The sequence below is a fragment of the Haematobia irritans genome, chromosome 4 (genome assembly GCF_050003625.1).
Source record: "Haematobia irritans isolate KBUSLIRL chromosome 4, ASM5000362v1, whole genome shotgun sequence".
Taxonomy (NCBI): Eukaryota; Metazoa; Arthropoda; class Insecta; order Diptera; family Muscidae; genus Haematobia; species Haematobia irritans.
In genome coordinates, this window is record NC_134400.1 from 188,947,113 (window position 1) to 188,966,711 (window position 19,599).

The following is a 19,599-nucleotide window of genomic DNA, read 5'->3' on the forward strand; positions in this document are numbered from 1 at the left end:
CCAGATTTGACCTCCGGAGCCTCTTGAAGAAGCAAAATTCATCCGATCCGGTTGAAATTTGGTACGAGGTGTTAGTATAGGGTCTTTAACAAACATGCCAAAATTGGTCCACATCGGTCAATAATTATATATAGCCCCCATATAAACCGATCCCCAGATTTGGCTTGCGGAGCCTCTAAGAGAAGCAAATTTCATCCGATCCGGCTGAAATTTGGTACATGGTGTTAGTATATGTTCTCCAATGACCATGCCAAAATTGGTCCACATCGGCCCATAATTATATATAGCCCCCATATAAACCGGTCCCCCGATTTGGCTTGCGGAGCCTCTAAGAGAACCAAATTTCATCCGATCCGGCTGAAATTTGGTACATGGTGTTGGTATATGTTCTCTTATTACATTGGTCCATATCGGTTGATAATTATATATAGCCCCCATATAAACCGATCCCCAGATTTGAACTCCGGAGCCTCTTAGAGGAGCAAAAGTCATCCGATCCAATTGTAATTTGGTTCGTGGTGTTAGTATATGGTCTCTAACAACCATGCAAGAATTGGTCAATATCGGTCCATAATTATATATAGCCCCCATATAAATCGATCCCCAGATTTGATCTCCGGAGCCTCTTGGAGGAGCAAAATTCATCCGATCCGGTTGAAATTTGCAACGTGGTGTTAGTATAAGGCCGCTTATAACCATGCCATAATTGGTCCATATCGGTCTATAGTTATATATCGGCTATATAGCCGATCCCCAATCACATAAAAATTGGTCTATATCGGTTCATAATCATGGTTGCCACTCGAGCCAAAAATAATCTACCAAAATTTTATTTTTATAGAAAACATTGTCAGAAATAACATTTATTTCTGTAGAAAAATTTGTCAAAAATTTATTTCTATAGAAAATTTTGTCAAAATTTTATTGCTATAGAAAATTTTGTCAACATTTTATTTCTATAGAAAATTTTTCCCAAATTTAATTTTATAGAATTTTTTTTTCCAAATTTTACTTCTATATAGAAATTTTTTTCCAAATTTTACTTCTATAGAAAATGTCAAAATTTTATTTTGTCAAAATTTTATTTCTATAGAAACTTTAAACTTAATTATATACGTATTTAATCGGCCTTTTTTAGTTTAATATATACCACGTATGGACTATGTGTTAGGAAGTTTTAAGATACCTTGCCATCGGCAAGTGTTCTCGCAACCCAAGTAAGTCGATTGTGGATGACAGTCTTCAGTAGAAGTGTCTACGCAATCCATGGTGGAGGGTACATAAGCTTCGGCCTGGCCGAACTTACGGCCGTATATACTTGTTTTTAATTATTTTTTTTTTGTACAGGGAAAGTTCATTTGGTTCACCAAATGATTTGGTTTAGCGTGATTTGGGTGGGGGGATATATGAGACAAGTGTACCATAGAAATTCCTAAAATTTTCTAAAATTCGAAAAAAAGAATATATATATATATATATATATATATATATATATATATATATATATATATATATATATATATATATATATATATATATATATATATATATATATATATATATATATATATATATATATATATATATATATATATATATATATATATATATATATATATATATATATATATATATATATATGAGTTTTATTAAAGTTTTTCGCTTGTTTAACAATTACTAATGAAATGGTGAACATAATTATAATTTTATGCAAAATAGGTAGTCAGACACAATCATAATTATGGCACAACTTAATAGGCTTTAATTCATTCTTGTAAACATTTTAATTTATGCTTGTTTTTGATGGAAAAAAACCCATTTGTTTTTTTTTTAATATGATATATTTTGGAATTTAATGTCTGTATATCCCTCCCTCCACACGTTTCTATTTCTTGTAGATACCAACTTTGGTTTGGATCAATCTGAGATAGCTAGACAGAATCAAATTACTCAACAGCTATTGTCTAGCTATTTGGAGAGACGTCTATTTCCCAATATTGGTGTAACACAGAAGATACCAACTATTGTGGATATTTTGCCCAAGGTCATTGGTACAACAACAACAACGACGACTACAACTACGGCAAAACCTAAATCGAAATCTCTAAGACGACCACGACCAAGAGGATTCTCCGTAACATCTCCATCCTTTAAAAGAGGTAGCAATTCCAGTCTAAGGAAGACCTATGGAAGTGTTAGTCAAAGAAAAACTCCCAATTCTTTGCAAGAGCTATTGAAATTGAGACGAAAACAAAATGACAAACAACCCGAGGAAGACTATGAGGAGGAAGCTGAACCCACTGAGGCTGATCCAGAAGAAGTTGATCCTGAGGCTGATTATGATAGCAGCGAAACAGATGATGGCGACGATATTGTGGGCAATAAGACCTTGAATCATGGCCACAGCCGCCATCATCATCAACCACATCATCATCCATACAGTTATCGTGATGAGTTGGATGAAGAGGATGAGTATAGGGTTCGCACTCGTTATCGTCCCTATAACCGCTACAGACATCATCATGGCTATCATCGTCATCATTATGACGATGATGTTGATCAGGATGGCCAGGAGGCTTTGCAAAGTGTGGAGTCTGAACAACATGATCACTATTACAAGACAAAAGGTGATATCTTCTCCAGAGATCCCAGTGAAAATGAGATCGATAGCGGTAAGTCAGGCTTATAATTTTTAAGTAAGTAAGTAAGTCTAAAGTCGGGCGTGGGAGCCTCCGTGGTGCAATGGTTAGCATGCCCGCCTTGCATACACAGGGTCGTGGGTTCGATTCCTGCTTCGACCGAAAACCAAAAAGTTTTTCAGCGGTGGATTATTCCACCTAAATAATGCTGGTGACATTTCTGAGGGTTTCTAAGCTTCTCTAAGTGGTTTCACTGCAATGTGGAACGCCGTTCGGATTCGGCTATAAAAAGGAGGTCCCTTGTCATTGAGTTTAACATGGACTCGGGCAGCTCTCAGTGATAAGAGACAAGTTCACCAATGTGGTATCACAATGGATTGAATAGTCTAAGTGAGCCTGAAATATCGGGCTGCCACCTAACCTAATTTGCACACAGAGAAGAGAATGATTGGAATTCGGTTGTTCTTATGAACATTCTATATTTAGAAATAAATATTAGTTAGGTTTATACCAATTTTCTGAATTTACATATATTTATTCATACCTGTAACCATTTGATAAGATTTTCAACAGATTTTCTGTTGTGCCACAACATAAATGGTTGTAGTAATCAAATTTACCTCCTTTGAATAATTTTGATTCGTGATTTCGCCAATTCATGGCAGAGGGTACATGAGTTGATTTAGTGCAATTTTCATTTTTCGATGTCACCTACTTTGTATTTAGATTTATTATATACATATATTTTAACAAAATAAACTATAATATTTAACTGGTAGGAAATTGTTTTTTTAATTCGGTCGTTAGTATTATCAAATTTGGGCAACACAACCGAATGATGAAGCAACAACCAATGTCGTCGGCAGACCCAACCAACATCATAGGAGATATTGGTTGTGTCGACCGAATCAGTCGGGTGGTACAACTGCCAACTGGTAATTGCTACAACTGCCACAAGGAGGTTGGCAATAATTTCGATTGTCACAACCAATCTGTATTCTCTGTTGCACTTTTTGTGCAAAATTGCATGGAAAATAACCAGAAATTTGTGCCTAATTTGAAGTCGATTGACACAAACTGTTACATGTACTATGATTACAAAAATGTGTTTACAGACAGAAGGACGGACGGACAGACGGATATGGCTATTTCGACTCAGGGCACGGTTGCCACAGTTGGTAGAATTCTACCAAAAATGGTAGATTTTTTACTATTTGGTATATTGGTAGAATTTTTAATGTTTTGGTAGATTTTTCAAAATATTCCTCTCCAACTACGAGGAATTTTGACAAAATTTTCTATAAAAATATATTTTTGAAAAACTTTTCTATAGAAATTTATTTTTGACAAAATTTTCCATAGAAAAAAAATGTTAACAAAATTTTCCATAGAAATAACAAAAATAACAATTGACAAGATTTCTAAAGAAATATAATTTTGACAAAATTTTCTATAGAAATAAAATTTTGACAAAATTTTCCATAGAAGTAAAATCTTGACAAAATTTTCTATAGAAATGAAATTTTTACAAAATTTTCTATAGAAATGAAATTTTGACAAAATCTTCTATAAAAATAGGATTTTATCAAAATTTTCTATAGAAATAAAATTTAACAAAATTTTCTATAAAAAAAAAATTTACAAAATTTTCTATAGAAATAACATTTTAACAAAATTTTCTATAGAAATAAGATTTTAACAAAATTTTCTATTGAAATAAAATTTTAACAAATTTTTCTATAGAGATAAAATTTTAACATTTTCTATAGAAATAAAATTTTAACATTTTCTATAGAAATGAGATTTTGACAAAATTTTTCTATAGAAATAAAATTTTAATAAAAATTTTCTATAGAAATGAAATTTTGACAAATTTTCTATAGAAATAAAATTTAAAAAATTTTTCCATAGAAATAAAATTTTAACAAAAATTTTCTATAGAAATGAAATCTTGACAAAATTTTATATAGAAATAACATTTTGAAAAAATTTTCAATAGAAATAAAATTTTGACAAAATATTCTATAGAAATAACATGTTGACAAAGTTTTCTGTAGAAAGAAAACTTTAACAAAGTTTTCTATAGAAATAAAATTCTCATAAAATTTTCTATAGAAATAAAATTTTGACAAAATTTTCTATAGAAATAAAATTTTGACAAAATTTTCTCTAGGAATAAAATTTTAATATAATTTTGTATAGAAATAAAATTTTAACATAATTTTGTACAAAAATAAAATTTTATCAAAATTGTCCATAAAAATAAAATTTTGACAAAATTTTCTATAGAAATAAAATTTGAACAAAATTTTCTATAGTAATAAAATTTTAAAAAAATTTTCTATAGAAATAAAATTTTGACAAAATTTGTTGCAGAAATCTTCTATAGAAACAAATTCTATAGAAACAAATTCTTCTACAGAAATACAATTATGGACAAAATTTTCGATAGGAAGAAAATTTGAACAATGTTTTCTAAAGAAATAAAGTTTTAACAAAATGTTCTATGGAAATAAAATTTTGACAAAATTTTCTATAGAGATAAAATTTAGACAAAATTTTCTATAGAAATAAAATATTGACAGAATTTTCTACAGAAATAAAATTTTTACAAAATTTTCTATAGAAATAACATTTTGACAAAATTTATTCATAGAAATAAAATTTTGACAAAATTTTCTATACAAATAAAATTTTGACAAAAGTTCTATAGAAATAAAATTGTGACAAAAATTTCTATAGAAATAAAATTTTAACAAAACTTTCTATAGAAATAAAATTTTGACAAAATTTTCCATAGAAGTAAAATCTTGACAAAATTTTCTATAGAAATGAAGTTTTGACAAAATTTTCTATAGAAATAAAATTTTTACAAAATTTTCTATAGAAATAAAATTTTGACAACATTTTCTATAGAAATGAGATTTTGACAAAATTTTCTATAGAAATAAAATTGTGACAAAATTTTTGCAAAATTTCCTATAGAAATAAATTGTTTAAAAAAGTTTCTATAGAAATAAAATTTTAACATTTTCTATAGCAATGAGATTTTGACAACATTTTTCTATAGAAATAATATTTTAACAAAATTTTCTATAGAAATGAAATTTTGACAAAATTGTCTATAGAAATGAAATTTTAACAACATTTTCTATAGAAATGAAATTTTAACAAAATTTTCTATAGAAATAAAATTTTGACAAAATTTTCTATAAAAATAGATTTTTGACAAAATTTTCTATAGAAGTAAAATTTTAACAAAATTTTCTATAGAAATGAAATTTTGACAAAATTTTCTATAGAAATTAAATTTTAACAAAATTTTCTATAGAAATGAAATTTTAGCAAAATTTTCTATAGAAATAAGATTTTAACAAAATTTTCTATAGAAATAAAATTTTAACAAAATTTTCCATAGAAATAAAATTTTGACAAAATTTTCTATAAAAATATATTTTTGACAAACTTTTCTATAGAAATTTATTTTTGACAAAATTTTCCATAGAAAAAAAATTTTAACAAAATTTTCTATAGAAATAAAATTTTAACAAAATTTTCCATAGAAATAAAATTTTGACAAAATTTTCTATAGAAATAAAATTTTGACAAAATTTTCTATAGAAATAAAATTTTTACAAAATTTTCCATAGAAATGAAATTTTAACGAAATTTTCAATACAAATAGGATTTTAACAACATTTTCTATAGAAATAAAATTTTAACAAAATTTTCTATAAAAAAAATTTTTACAAAATTTTCTATAGAAATAAAATTTTAACAAAATTTTCTATAGAAATAAAATTTTAACAAAATTTTCTATAGAAATAAAATATTGACAAAATTTTTTATAGAAATAAAATTTTAACAACATTTTCCACAGAAATAAAATTTTAACAACATTTTCCATAGAAATAAAAGTTTGACAAAATTTTCTATAAAAATAAGATTTTAACAAAATTTTCTATAGAAATAAATTTTTAACAAATTTTTCTATAGAAATAAAATTTTAGCAAAATTTTCTATAGAAATAAAATTTGACAAAATTTTCTATAGAAATGAAATTTTAACAAAATTTTCTATAGAAATAAAATTTTAACAAAATTTTCTATAAAAATAAGATTTTAACAAAATTTTCTATAGAAATAAAATTTTGACAAAATTTTTTACAGAGGTAAAATTTTGACAAAATTTTCCATAAAAATAAAATTTTAACAACATTTTCCATAGAAATAAAATTTTGACAAAATTTTCTGTAGAAATAAAATTTTGAAAAAAAATTCCATAGAAGTAAAATTTTGACAAATTAGAAATGAAATTTTATCAAAATTTTCTATAGAAATAAGATTTTAACAAAATTTTCTATAGAAATAAAATTTTGACAAAATTTTCTATTAAAATAGATTTTTGACAAAATTTTCTATAGAAATATAATTTTAACAAAATTTTCTATAGAAATAAAGTTTTGACAAAATTTTTTACAGAGGTAAAATTTTGACAAAATTTTCTACAGAGATAAAATTTTGACAAAATTTCCTATAGAAATAAAATTTTGACAAAATTTTCTATAGAAATAAAATTTTGGCAAAATTCTCTATAGAAATAAAATTTTTACAACATTTTTTTTAGAAATTAGATTTTGACAAAATTTTCTATAGAAATAAAATTTTGACAAAATTTTCTACTGAAATAACATTTTGACTAAATTTTCTATGGAAATAAAAATTTTCAAAATACGATTTTTCTGTTTGATAGTTTTTTGGTAAAATTGTCTCCAAATTTTGGTGACTCGAGTGGCAACCGTGCTCAGAAACCGACCCTGAGCAATTTTGCCAAAGACGACATGTGTCTATCTCGTCTCCTTCTGGGTGTTGCAAACATATGCACTAGTTTATAATACACTGTTCCACAGTGTGACACAGGTAATTTTTGCCCCACTGTATGTTGCCGGATAACGGATTAAAGATTTGTAAAATAAATTAAGGAACACAAGCTTCGATATACATCAACGTTTTACATTGACAGACTAGGTGTTATCAATATCCTTGCCACGAAATGTCCATTAAAATTGGTTGGGGTGTGGAGAACATTTGTAGATGAAGGTTTATTAAGGGACAAGTAGGGGGTCTTTAAGTATTTTTTAAAATATTTTTTCTTTAAACGTCTACATGACTTTTCTTTACGGTGAAGCGATTACATGATAAAAATTCAGTTGACTCTTGTGTTTTGTTTTTTGGTTGGTCACCTCTAACCAGTTTGCGGTCGTTTTTATTTTTTATTGCCTGATCTTGGCTAGGGTATCACTGCCTCCAAGTTATCATCACTACAGAATCGACAGAATCAATTTCTTTAGTAAACCGGATTGATCGATTTTTTTTTGGAATTAATTACCTTTGGTGTACCTTCCTCATGGGGAGATTTCAATAAATATTTGCTTATTTGTGGTTCAATGAATGCCCTTCAAAGGTGTGCGGACTTGTTTTTGGTTTTGTATTCTTGGCGTTTGTCGTTTTTTTCTTTGTAAAATTGTTCCTGACACTTACATTGCATGATTGCATGACTTATGGATGGTTTCAGGAATTTCGTGGTATGGTTTTGTATATTTTTTGTCATTTTTATTTTATTCGTTTTTCTCTGTATTAATTATTGGAATTTTTATTGCTTGCAATTGGCATGTCACAATAAATATGTCCAAGTAACAAAATTGTAAATTTTTTTACACGAAAACATGTCCTTGGACAATATTTATATCTTTCTTATCCTTATTAAGGTGGAATTTGCCAGAAGTAATTAAAAAATCAACTAAATATGGCTGAGGGTTTAGCAGGATCTGATTTTAGGTAAATTTCACAAGAAATTCACCTTTAACTTCCAAAGACATTACTAGTAATGGGCTAGAGAAATTATATTATGAATCATAGGAAAATTTTGCTAACATTTTGAATGAATGAATGACCCGGAGGAAAATATACCACGACTTAAATTTATATGGTGGCTACGCAGAAACAAGTGAACTTGTCTATGGAAGGAGAACTGTGCGAACTAAAAAACGGAGAAAAAAGTATACACAAATAAAGCATAAAGATTTACTAAATTCGTATTTCTCACAAAATAGTTCATTATTTATTTATTTATTTCTTGAAATTCGAACTACAAATTTTTTTTTAAATAAGTGAAAAAAAAAATTAATTATGCCTAATAAATAATTTTTTTTTTCAATTTTTCGAAAAATATTTACTTATTTTTATGATATCGGAGTGATTTAACAACGGTGTTAAGTTAAAATTATCTTAAAATCTAAATTTTCTAAAATTAACCACAATTTTGTTTCTTTGTGGGTTCACTTTTTTTTCAGTGTATAAAAAATTTTGGGCCAAAATGGATCCTTTATCGCATGATTCTTAGAAGACACATACTAACTACGTATCAAATTTCAACCGAATCAGATGAAATTTGTTCCTCCTATAGGCTCCGCAAGCAAAATCTGGTGGTAGTCTGACCTACATCAATAACAAGTACCTGTACCAAGTTTCAAGTTGCTAGATTGTTTCTTTCGCAAGGTAGTCGAACGAACGGGCTTCGCTAGACACGGTTGTCACAGTTGGTAGAATTCTACCAAAACTGGTAGATTTGTTTACTGTTTGAGTAGGATTATTGATGTTGTGGTAGATTTTGTAAAATCTCCAACAAAAGCTACTAGAAATCAAATTTTGACCAAATTTTCTATAGAAATAAAATTTTGGCAAAATTTTCCATAGAAATAAAATTTTGACAACATTTTCTATACAGATGACAAAATCTTGTATAGAGATAAAATTTTGACAAAATTTTCTATAGAGATAACCTGTTGACAAAATTTTCTATAGAGATAAAATTTTAACAAAATATTTCTTTAGAGATAAAATTTTGATAAAATTTTCTAGAAATAAAATTTTGACAAAATTTTCTATAGAGATAAAATGTTGACAAAATTTTCTATTGAGATAGAATTTGGACAAAATTTTCTATAGAGATAAAATTTTCATAAATTTTCCTATAAAACAGAATTTTTTTTGGAGAAAAGAAAATTTTCTATAGAAATAAAATTTTGACAAACTTTTCTATAGAAATAACATTTTGACAAAATTTTTTATGGAAATAAAATTTTGACAAAATTTTTATAGAGATAAAATTTTCGACAAAATTTTCTATAGAAATAAAATTTTCATAAATTTTCCTATACAACAGAAAATTTTCAAAATTTTTTTTTGGAGAAAAGAAAATTTTCTACAGAAATAAAATTTTGACAAAATTTTCTTAGAGATAAAATTTTGACAAAATTTTCTATAGAGATAAAATTTTGACAAAATTTCTATAGTGATAAAATTTTGACAAAATTTTCTATAGAGAAAAAATTTTGACAAAATTTTCTATAGAAATAAAATTTTGACAAAATTTTCTATAGAGATAAAATTTTGACAAAATTTTCTATAGAGATAAAATTTTGACAAAATTTTCTATAGAGATAAAATTTTGACAAAATTTTCTATAGAGATAAAATTTTGACAAAATTTTCTATAGAGATAAAATTTTCGACAAAATTTTCTATAGAGATAAAATTTTCGACAAAACTTTCTATAGCCCTTTCCGACCTATAGCTGATCCACGTGATAGATTTTCCTAAATTTTCTATAGAAACAAAATTATGACAAAATTTTCTATATAGATAAAATTTTGACAAAATTTTCTATAGAAATCAAAATTTTGACAAAATTTTCTATATAGGTTAATTTTGGACAACATTTTCTATAGAAATAAAATTTTGACAAAATTTTCTATAGAGATAAAATGTTGACAAAATTTTCTATTGAGATAAGCTGTTGACAAAATTTTCTATTGAGATAGAATTTGAACAAAATTTTCTATAGAGATAAAATTTTCATAAATTTTCCTATAAAACAGAATTTTTTTTGGAGAAAAGAAAATTTTCTATAGAAATAAAATTTAGACAAAATTTTTTATAGAGATAAAATTTTCGACAAAATTTTCTATAGAAATAAAATTTTCATAAATTTTCCTATACAACAGAAAATTTTCAAAATTTTTTTTTGAGAAAAGAAAATTTTCTACAGAAATAAAATTTTGACAAAATTTTCTTAGAGATAAAATTTTGACAAATTTTTCTATAGAGATAAAATTTTGACAAAATTTCTATAGTGATAAAATTTTGACAAAATTTTCTATAGAGATAAAATTTTGACAAAATTTTCTATAGAAATAAAATTTTGACAAAATTTTCTATAGAGATAAAATTTTGACAAAATTTTCTATAGAGATAAACTGTTGACAAAATTTTCTATAGAAGTAAAATTTTACTAAATTTTCGATAGAGATAAAATTTTGACAAATTTTCTATAGAGATAAAATTTTGACAAAATTTTCTATAGAGATAAAATTTTCGACAAAACTTTCTATAGCCCTTTCCGACCTATAGCTGATCCACGTGATAGATTTTCCTAAATTTTTGAATTCTGTTATTTATGTGTACATAGAACATTTTAAATTATTAAGTTTGTTCAGTTTTATCTTGTATCCTGTTTTTTCAGGATACGTACAATTGTTGCAGTCCGGTAAATTCCGGTAAAAGTCCGGACGTAAAAATATCAAAAAACAAAAAATAATCACTAAGTTACTGTTTGCATACAATATCTAAAATGTTTTCTTATTGAAAACACTTGGTTGATGAATTATTCCACAATTTAAATAATTTTAATATATTTGCAAACTTACATCTTCCACTCATTTTTACAAATGCGCAAAGTAGACTGCTGAAACTACAAAATAAATATAAAAAGCAAATATTTATAACGGTTCTTCACATTCTTAGACAAAGAGAGAGCACACCCAGAGGAGGAATATGATCAACTCAAACATGTTTTAAGAGCAAAATGTTATTTTTGGGTGGTGACCATGTAACATGGTTTTCGCAACCATGTTATTTTCTCGGAAATCATGTATCTGATTTCGGCAAGCAGGTTATATTTGACGAGAAAATAACATTTTAGTGACAAACATGTTACATGGTCGCCATACAAAAATAACATTTTGCTCTTGAAACATGTTTGAGGTGATCATATTCCTTCTCTGCGCTCTTATCGCAGTACGTCATATATTAAAGAAATTACAGAGACTTAAACTTACCCGCACAATTGTGCGTGCACGGTCGGAAAGGGATAGAGATAAAATTTTCGACAACATTTTTTATAGATATAAAATTTTGACAACATTTTCTATAGAGATAAAATTTTGACAAAATTTTCTATAGAAATAAAATTTTGACAAAATTTTCTATAGAGATAAAATTTTGACAAAATTTTCTATAGAGATAAAATTATAACAAAATTCTCTATAGAGATAAAAATTTGACAAATTTTCCAATGCAAGACACTTTTGAAAGATTTTCTATGGAAATAAAATTTAAACAGGTAAAAATTTTCTTTAAAGTCAATATTGCAAGAAAATAGTAACACCAACAAAGACCTTTTTCACAATAACCGCAAAAAAATTATCAAACACTGCAAAATGAAATTTTTTGATGTGATAGTTTTTTGTGAGAGTATATTTGGCTCGATTGGCAGCCGTGTCGCTAGATCGACTCAGAATTTCTCTACGACCCGGAATATATACACTTTGTGGGGTCTGAGACCAATGTTTCAATGCAGAACAAACGGAATGACATAGTTAAAATTAAAATTAAAATCAAACAGACGCTTCACAGAAAAAATGTTTTCTTTATTCCAAAAAAAAATCAGAGGATTCAAAAATCCTGAAAAGTTTAGCCTATATTTGAAGCTTTATGATCTTGAAGCTTAAGAATAATTATCTCAAGATAATTACTACAAATCTAAAATGTTTCTTTTTGTTGTTGTTGTTTTTTTTTTACGAAAATTAGCCTTACTTCATAAGCACACGGCTTCAACAGGGGGAAGAAAATTTCAAAGATAAGGGTTCTACATATAAAAAAGTAAAACTTTAAACAAAAATTATAAAGTTGTTCGTAATTAAAATTTCTACAGTATTGTGAAAATTGCCCTCAGTTGTGTGTTAATTAAGCATCCTAAAATTAATTAGAAATTATTTACAATATATTTAAAAGAAATCTGTACTTAATATTAAATATTTTTTTGTTTAAATTTACGTTTTTCCAAATTTCCCATTGAATCAAATATTTTTTGCTTGCTCAAAATCTTATATTATGACTGTGTTTCCCTATTTATAAAAACAAAAAATAATAATAACTAAGGTACTTACTAATAAAATGCTTACCAATTTATTCTAAATAAACTGGATGTGAAACATTCATAGCGATTCATTTAATTTATGAGGAGAATGGCAAGGTTTTGTTTTTTTTTTTGCTATCAACTTTTGGGTGCGTTCCAAACAAAACAAAAAGAAATATTTAAATTTATATTAAAAAATAACGGTAAATCTAGTTTAGTATAAGAAAGAAATGTATACATTATTGGAAGTACATCTAGAATAAAATTAACAAAAAATTATGTCATTGCATAAAAATGTTTGCTGTGCGATGAAAATTTCAAGTTTTATTTGGTTATGCGTGGGGAATGGGGTTCGGGAATTTATTGATCTTCATTGTGGCGGTCGACTAAATATAGTCGTTGTTATCAATGTGCTAATAAGTTTCTTTATCCAAAACGGTAATGACAATCTAATTGTGTTTGCTATCATAATATTCTTGTTTGCCAATTTCTTCTTTTCGATTTAGTTTAAGAAAGCTGGCATAGAAAAGATTTTTGCTGCATAATCATTATTAATTTCTTAAAATTATCAAATTTTAGTTGTATTTTTGTTTAGATTTCAAAATCAAGGTGAAAGACGAATATTAATGAGTCTATGCATTGTGGTCAATTTTATTGACTTGTTAATAATTTTTTCTTGTTAGTAGTAGTTTAAAAATTTTCCGTTATTATTATTATTGCAATTTGGGAATAGGGGAAGTTGACATAAATGTGGTTGAATATAAATTGGAAATTTAAGTCCATTCCATAAAAAGCTTAAAATATTATGATTCAAGTAAATTTTTTTAAGAGTGTTGCTATGCTGTCGGGATTGTAATCAAATCAAAAAGGAGATTTTTTGTTTTTTGTGTAGAAAAATGTTGATTTTTTCCGCCTTTAATTATTCAACGTTAGACAACAGAAATTTTCGGTATTTTTTGAATTAGGGATTATAATCCAAATCAAAAGTCAACTTGGAAAAGTCGCCTTTTTCTACTTTTTGAAAATGGGGAAAGTCGACATCGAGTCTTTAAATCTTTTTTTTTATAATATGAATATCTGGACTTTTCAAGTTTTTAGCTTTTTCAAAATTTTAACAAATCATTTTTTCGAGTTAAAAATTCAAAAACGAAACGACTTTTCGAGATTTTATTTTTTTTTAATTGCATTTAATTATGATTCACTGCCCCATCAACAAAGAGCTTCCAAAAAAATGTGTGATACGGAAGTAGTGTAAACTTGGATCATTTTCAATGATTTTTACATGGGCTTGTTAAAGGATGGAAGTTCTCCGATTTTGGATCTTCTTCTTTGGAAGTTCTGCATTGGAAGTTCATTTGGATAAAAAAAATTAAAAAAAAAAAAAACATAACAACCAATTTTTTTTTCCAATTTCATTATACCCACCACCATAAAATGGTCACGGGGGTATAATAAGTTTGTCATTTTTTATTTGTATCTGTATTTTTTGTTACACTATTAAGAAAATATTATCCAATATTTACAAATTGAAGAAAAACGTTATTGCTTCCACACTAAGCCACAAACACTATTGAATACAAAGCATCAAAACATATATTCAAATCAGTGTTGCCCTTTCGGTCCAATCGGACCAAAATTGGCCCAAAAAAAAAAAATGAATTTTTGAATTTGATCCGATGGTCGGACCAAATGGAATTGGGTTGATTTTGGTCCATTTTCGCCAAATCGATATTTTTTTCCAAATTTTCTATAGAAATGAAATATTGCCAACATTTTGTACACAAATAAACTTTCGAAAAAAATAAATATTGCAATCAATTTCAATAGAAATAAAATTTTGACAAAATTTTATAATGAACTAAAATTTTAACAAAGTTTTCTGCAGTAATAAATATTTGACAAAATTTTCTACAGAAATAAAATTTTGACAAATTTTTCTAAAGTAAAATTTTAACAAGATTTTCTATAGAAATAAAATTTTGACAAAATTTTCTATAGAAATAAAATTGTGACAAAAATTTCTCTATAAATAAAATTTTGACTAAATTTTCTATAGAAATAAAATTTTGACAAAAATTTCTCTATAAATAAAATTTTAACAAAATTTTCATAGAAATAAAATTTTGACAAAATTTTCTATAGAAATAAAATTTTGACAAAAATTTCCATAGAAATAAAATTTTGACTAAATTTTCTATAGAAATAAAATTTTGAAAAAAATTCTATAGAAATAAAATTTTGACAATAATTTCTCTATAAATCAAATTTTCTATAGAAATAAAATTTTGCAAAATTTTCTATAGAAATAAAATTTTGTCAAATTTTTCTATGGAAATAAAATTGTGACTAAATTTTCTATTAAAATAAAATTTTGACAACATCTTCTGTTGAAATAAAATTTTGACAAAATTTTCTATAGAAATAAAATTTTAACAAAATTTTCTATAGAAATAAAATTTTAACAAAATTTTCTATAGAAATAAAATTTTGTCAAATTTTTATATGGAAATAAAATTTTGACAACATCTTCTGTTGAAATAAAATTTTGACAAAATTTTCTATAGAAATAAAATTTTGAAAAATTTTTCTATAGAAATAAAATTTAACAAAATTTTCTATAGAAATTTAATTTTTACAAAAAATTTCTATAGAAATAAAATTTGGACAAAATGAACTAAAATTTTAACAAAATTTTCCATAGAAATAAAAATTTGACAAAAATTTCTATAGAAATAAAATTTTGACAAAATTTTCTATAGAAATAAATTTTGACAAAATTTTCTATACAAATAAAATGTTGACAAAATTTTCTATAGAAATAACATTTTGACAAAATTTTCTATAGAAATAACATTTTGACTAAATTTTCTATAGAAATAAAATTTTGACAAAATTTTCTATAGAAATAAAATTTTGACAAAAAATTTCTATAGAAATAAAATTTTGACAAAATTTTCTATAGAAATAAAATTTTGACAAAATTTTCTATAGAAATAAAATTTTAACAAAAAAATTTCTATAGAAATAAAATTTGGACAAAATGAACTAAAATTTTAACAAAATTTTCTATAGAAATAAAATTTTGACAAAATTTTTTATAGAAATAAAATTTTGACAAAATGTTCTATAGAAATAAAATTTTGACAAAATTTTCCATAGAAATAAAATTTTGACAAAGTTTTCTATAGAAGTAAAATTTTTTATAGAAATAAAATTTTGACAAAAAATTTCTATAGAAATAAAATTTGGACAAAATGAACTAAAATTTTAACAAAATTTTCTATTCAAATAAAATTTTGACAACAATTTCTATAGAAATAAAATTTTGACAAAAATTTCTATAGAAATAAAAATTTGACAAAATTTTCTGTAGAAATAAAAATTTGACAAAAATTTCTGTAGAAATAAAATTTTGACAAAATTTTCTATAGAAATAAATTTTGACAAAATTTTCTATAGAAATAAAATTTTGACAAAATTTTCTATAGAAATAAAAATTTCACAAAATTTTCTATAGAAATAGAAATTTTGACGAAATTTTCTATAGATAAAATTTTGACAAAATTTTCTAAATAAATAAAAATTTAAACAAAATTTTCTATAGAAATAAAAATTTTGACGAAATTTTCTATAGAAATAAAATATTGACAAAATTTTCTATAGAAATGAAGTTTTGACAAATGAACTAAATTTTTGACAAAACTTTCTCTAGAAATAAAAATTGTGACGAAATTTCCTATAGACATAAAATTTTTAAAAAATTTTCTATAGAAATAGAAATTTGACAAAATTTTCCATAGAAATAAAATTTTGACTACATTTTCTATTAAAATAAATTTTTTTTTGTTTTGTTATTGTTGGTTTTGTTCTTTAAGCATTGTTGTTGTTTTTTATTGCAGCTTAAAACCATACAGTGACTAAACTACAAGTGTAGCTTAACCAACAGAGGAAAAGAATGTTTGTCAAATTTATTTGGGCAAAGCCCTATAGACTGCAAGATGGTTGGATGGACGCACGTTTCGGAATTACCACATTCCTCATCAGCATCCTCTACTTGCAGCAAAACTATCAACCAATTATCAGAATAAATTCAGGCAGTTTATTAAACCCAACAAAAACCACACTTGAACCCTCCGGAAAAAGGTTTTACATTGATAGCCGGCTTATGCCGAAATAAATTCGAAACAAACATATCTCTTTTCCTATGCCACTGTCAAATCATCGATTTGAATTCACATGTCTGGGTTTATTTTGAGCGTGCCTCCTCTTCTTTTTCCATTTGTTTTGTTTTGTTATTGTTGGTTTTGTTCTTTAAGCATTGTTGTTGTTTTTTATTGCAGCTTAAAACCATACATTGACTAAACTATTTACAAGTGTAGCTTAACCAACAGAGCCCATGTTAAATTCATCGCTTCTGCGATAAAAACTGATGTCCACCATTTCGATAGCCGTTGCAATGAATGTGCATCACTTCTTACGGTGTGATACGAATTTAGTGTTTTGGATGTTAATTGACAAATTTTGCGATGTTTTGCCAAATAATTAAATTTTTCTAATTTCTTATGATTTTTAATATAATCGTACGCTTGTCTAAAGCGTTTTACTTCAAATATTTTCAAAAATTTGCAATTTTTCTAGAATGGATTTAGATTTTTTTTCGACAAAAATTTTTATAATTTGTAACATTTTATTAATGCCTATTCTGTTTTTAATTAATTTGAAACAAAAAAATTTAAATTATCCATTAAAAATTTGAAAAAAGCGAGTTATAAAAAATTGAATTAAACGAACCTCCTGTGTATTTAAAATAAAGAACATCTTTGGAGAGCATTTCTGGAAGTGCTTTTAAAGTTATGCCTTTAGAACAACTTTCAAATTTCAGGTCAACAATCCAAATTAAATAATAAACGAAAACTTCGATGGTCAAAAATGTCGTTGTCCGAGAAAAACAAATATATATTTTTTTGCGAGCACTGTGTTTTTACAACAATTTTGCAGATGGTTGGGACAATATTGAATTATTTACAATTTCAAAAAATTGCACACATGCAAATTGTGCCAGTTTTCATGAAAACCCAAAAACACCAACTGCAACTGAATTTGCATTTGTGGCATTACAAGCCGCTGTGAACGTAGGTCAACAATGTACCCCATGTGGATGTTGCCAATGGAGATGTTAGAGCTGCTATTGTAGCCAATATATTTTTATTTGTCTTGTGAATTCAGTCAGAGACTAGCAGACCAACTCATGTGGTTTTTGGTCTGACGTCAATGGCAAAACAAAAAATCGAATTCAGTTTTGGCTTTCTTATTTGCAAGAAGATAAAAACTAGGCTCTGACATACATTTATTTCTTTAGACTTGGATTAAATTTAGTTTAATTTGTTCCAGTTATTCTATGATTTTTTTATATAATTTTTATTTTTTTGCTGGGTTCTAGTTATCAATTTTGGTTAAGCGTGTCAATTTACCAGTTGCTCTATTGAAATTATTAAATAATCATTGAGCAAAGAATTTTATTTTTATTTTAAATTGATTTGTTCGCTTGGAGATAATGTGAATGGACAGACAGGAGGAGGGGGGCTTACTAAATAGAGATACAAACTTTTAGATTATGTCAGATCATGTGAAAAAAAAAATTGTTTAACAATTTCAATGTCATCTGTGAAAGCTTTTGCCCATTGATTTAGAGATATAAATGCAATGAATCGTAGATATCAGTATTTATATATTTAACCAATACAATGGTAGACAAATCTTTGTAATATTAACGAAATTTGTCATTAACATGGAGTCTATGTAGCAATTTTTTAATTACAATGAAATATTTCGTTATTGTGATGAATTTTTTATTTAATAATGAAATATTTTATATTATTAGTGAAATTTTCATTGTCTCAGTGAAATGGCAAAATGTTAATGGAATTTTGTGTATGAGGCCTAAGTATATGCCTGCTATAGACCATGGGACAAGGCTCTGGCTCCATTGCACTCAGCAAGTCCCCATCAAGGTTTAGTTCATAAAATGTTTGAGACATATAAAAAAAAGATTTCATTAAGCTTTGAAAATTTTCACAACAAATAATAAAATTGAACTACAAACAAATAAAAAATTTGCAATAAAAATAAGTTAGACTAATCTCCCGATTTTGGTTCTTGGTCATCCAGGCACCGTTATTTCTATCCCATTTAACTTAACTTAGAAATCTAGAAGTATTTCGGGATCACATATAGGGGTGCCAAATATGGTGTGTATCGGTACATGTTTTGTAAAACCCCCATATATTGATCGTCCGTATACCACGGTTGACACTCGAGACATAAATAATTTACCACAATTTGGAGAAAATTTTACCAAACAAAAAAATCTTAATTTGAAAAATTTATACAGAATATTTTGTCAAAATTTTATTTCAATACAAAATTTTGTAAAAATTTTATTTCTATAGAAAAGTTTATAAAAATTTTATTTTTATAGAAAAATTTGACAAAATTTTATTTCTATAGAAAATTTTGTCAAAATTTTATTTCTATAGAAAATTTTGTCAAAATTTTATTTCTATAGAAAATTTTGTCAAAATTTTGTTTCTATAGAAAATTTTGTCAAAATTTTATTTCTATAGAAAATTTTGTCAAAACTTTATTTCTATAGAAAATTTTGTTAAAATTGTATTTCTATAGAAAATTTTGTTAAAATTTTATTT

The 19,599-nt window shown here is 25.7% G+C and overlaps 1 protein-coding gene across 2 annotated transcripts in view; it reads left to right on the forward strand.

Annotated features, from left to right (window-relative positions):
* Positions 1-19,599, forward strand: part of tfc (Brevican core protein triforce) — a 221,894-nt gene that overhangs the window by 80,557 nt on the left and 121,738 nt on the right. For both annotated transcript variants that reach the window (XM_075304657.1, XM_075304656.1), the window contains exon 2: positions 1,899-2,672. In XM_075304657.1, coding sequence (XP_075160772.1) covers positions 1,899-2,672 — 774 coding nt within the window. The remainder of the gene's footprint in view (positions 1-1,898; positions 2,673-19,599) is intronic.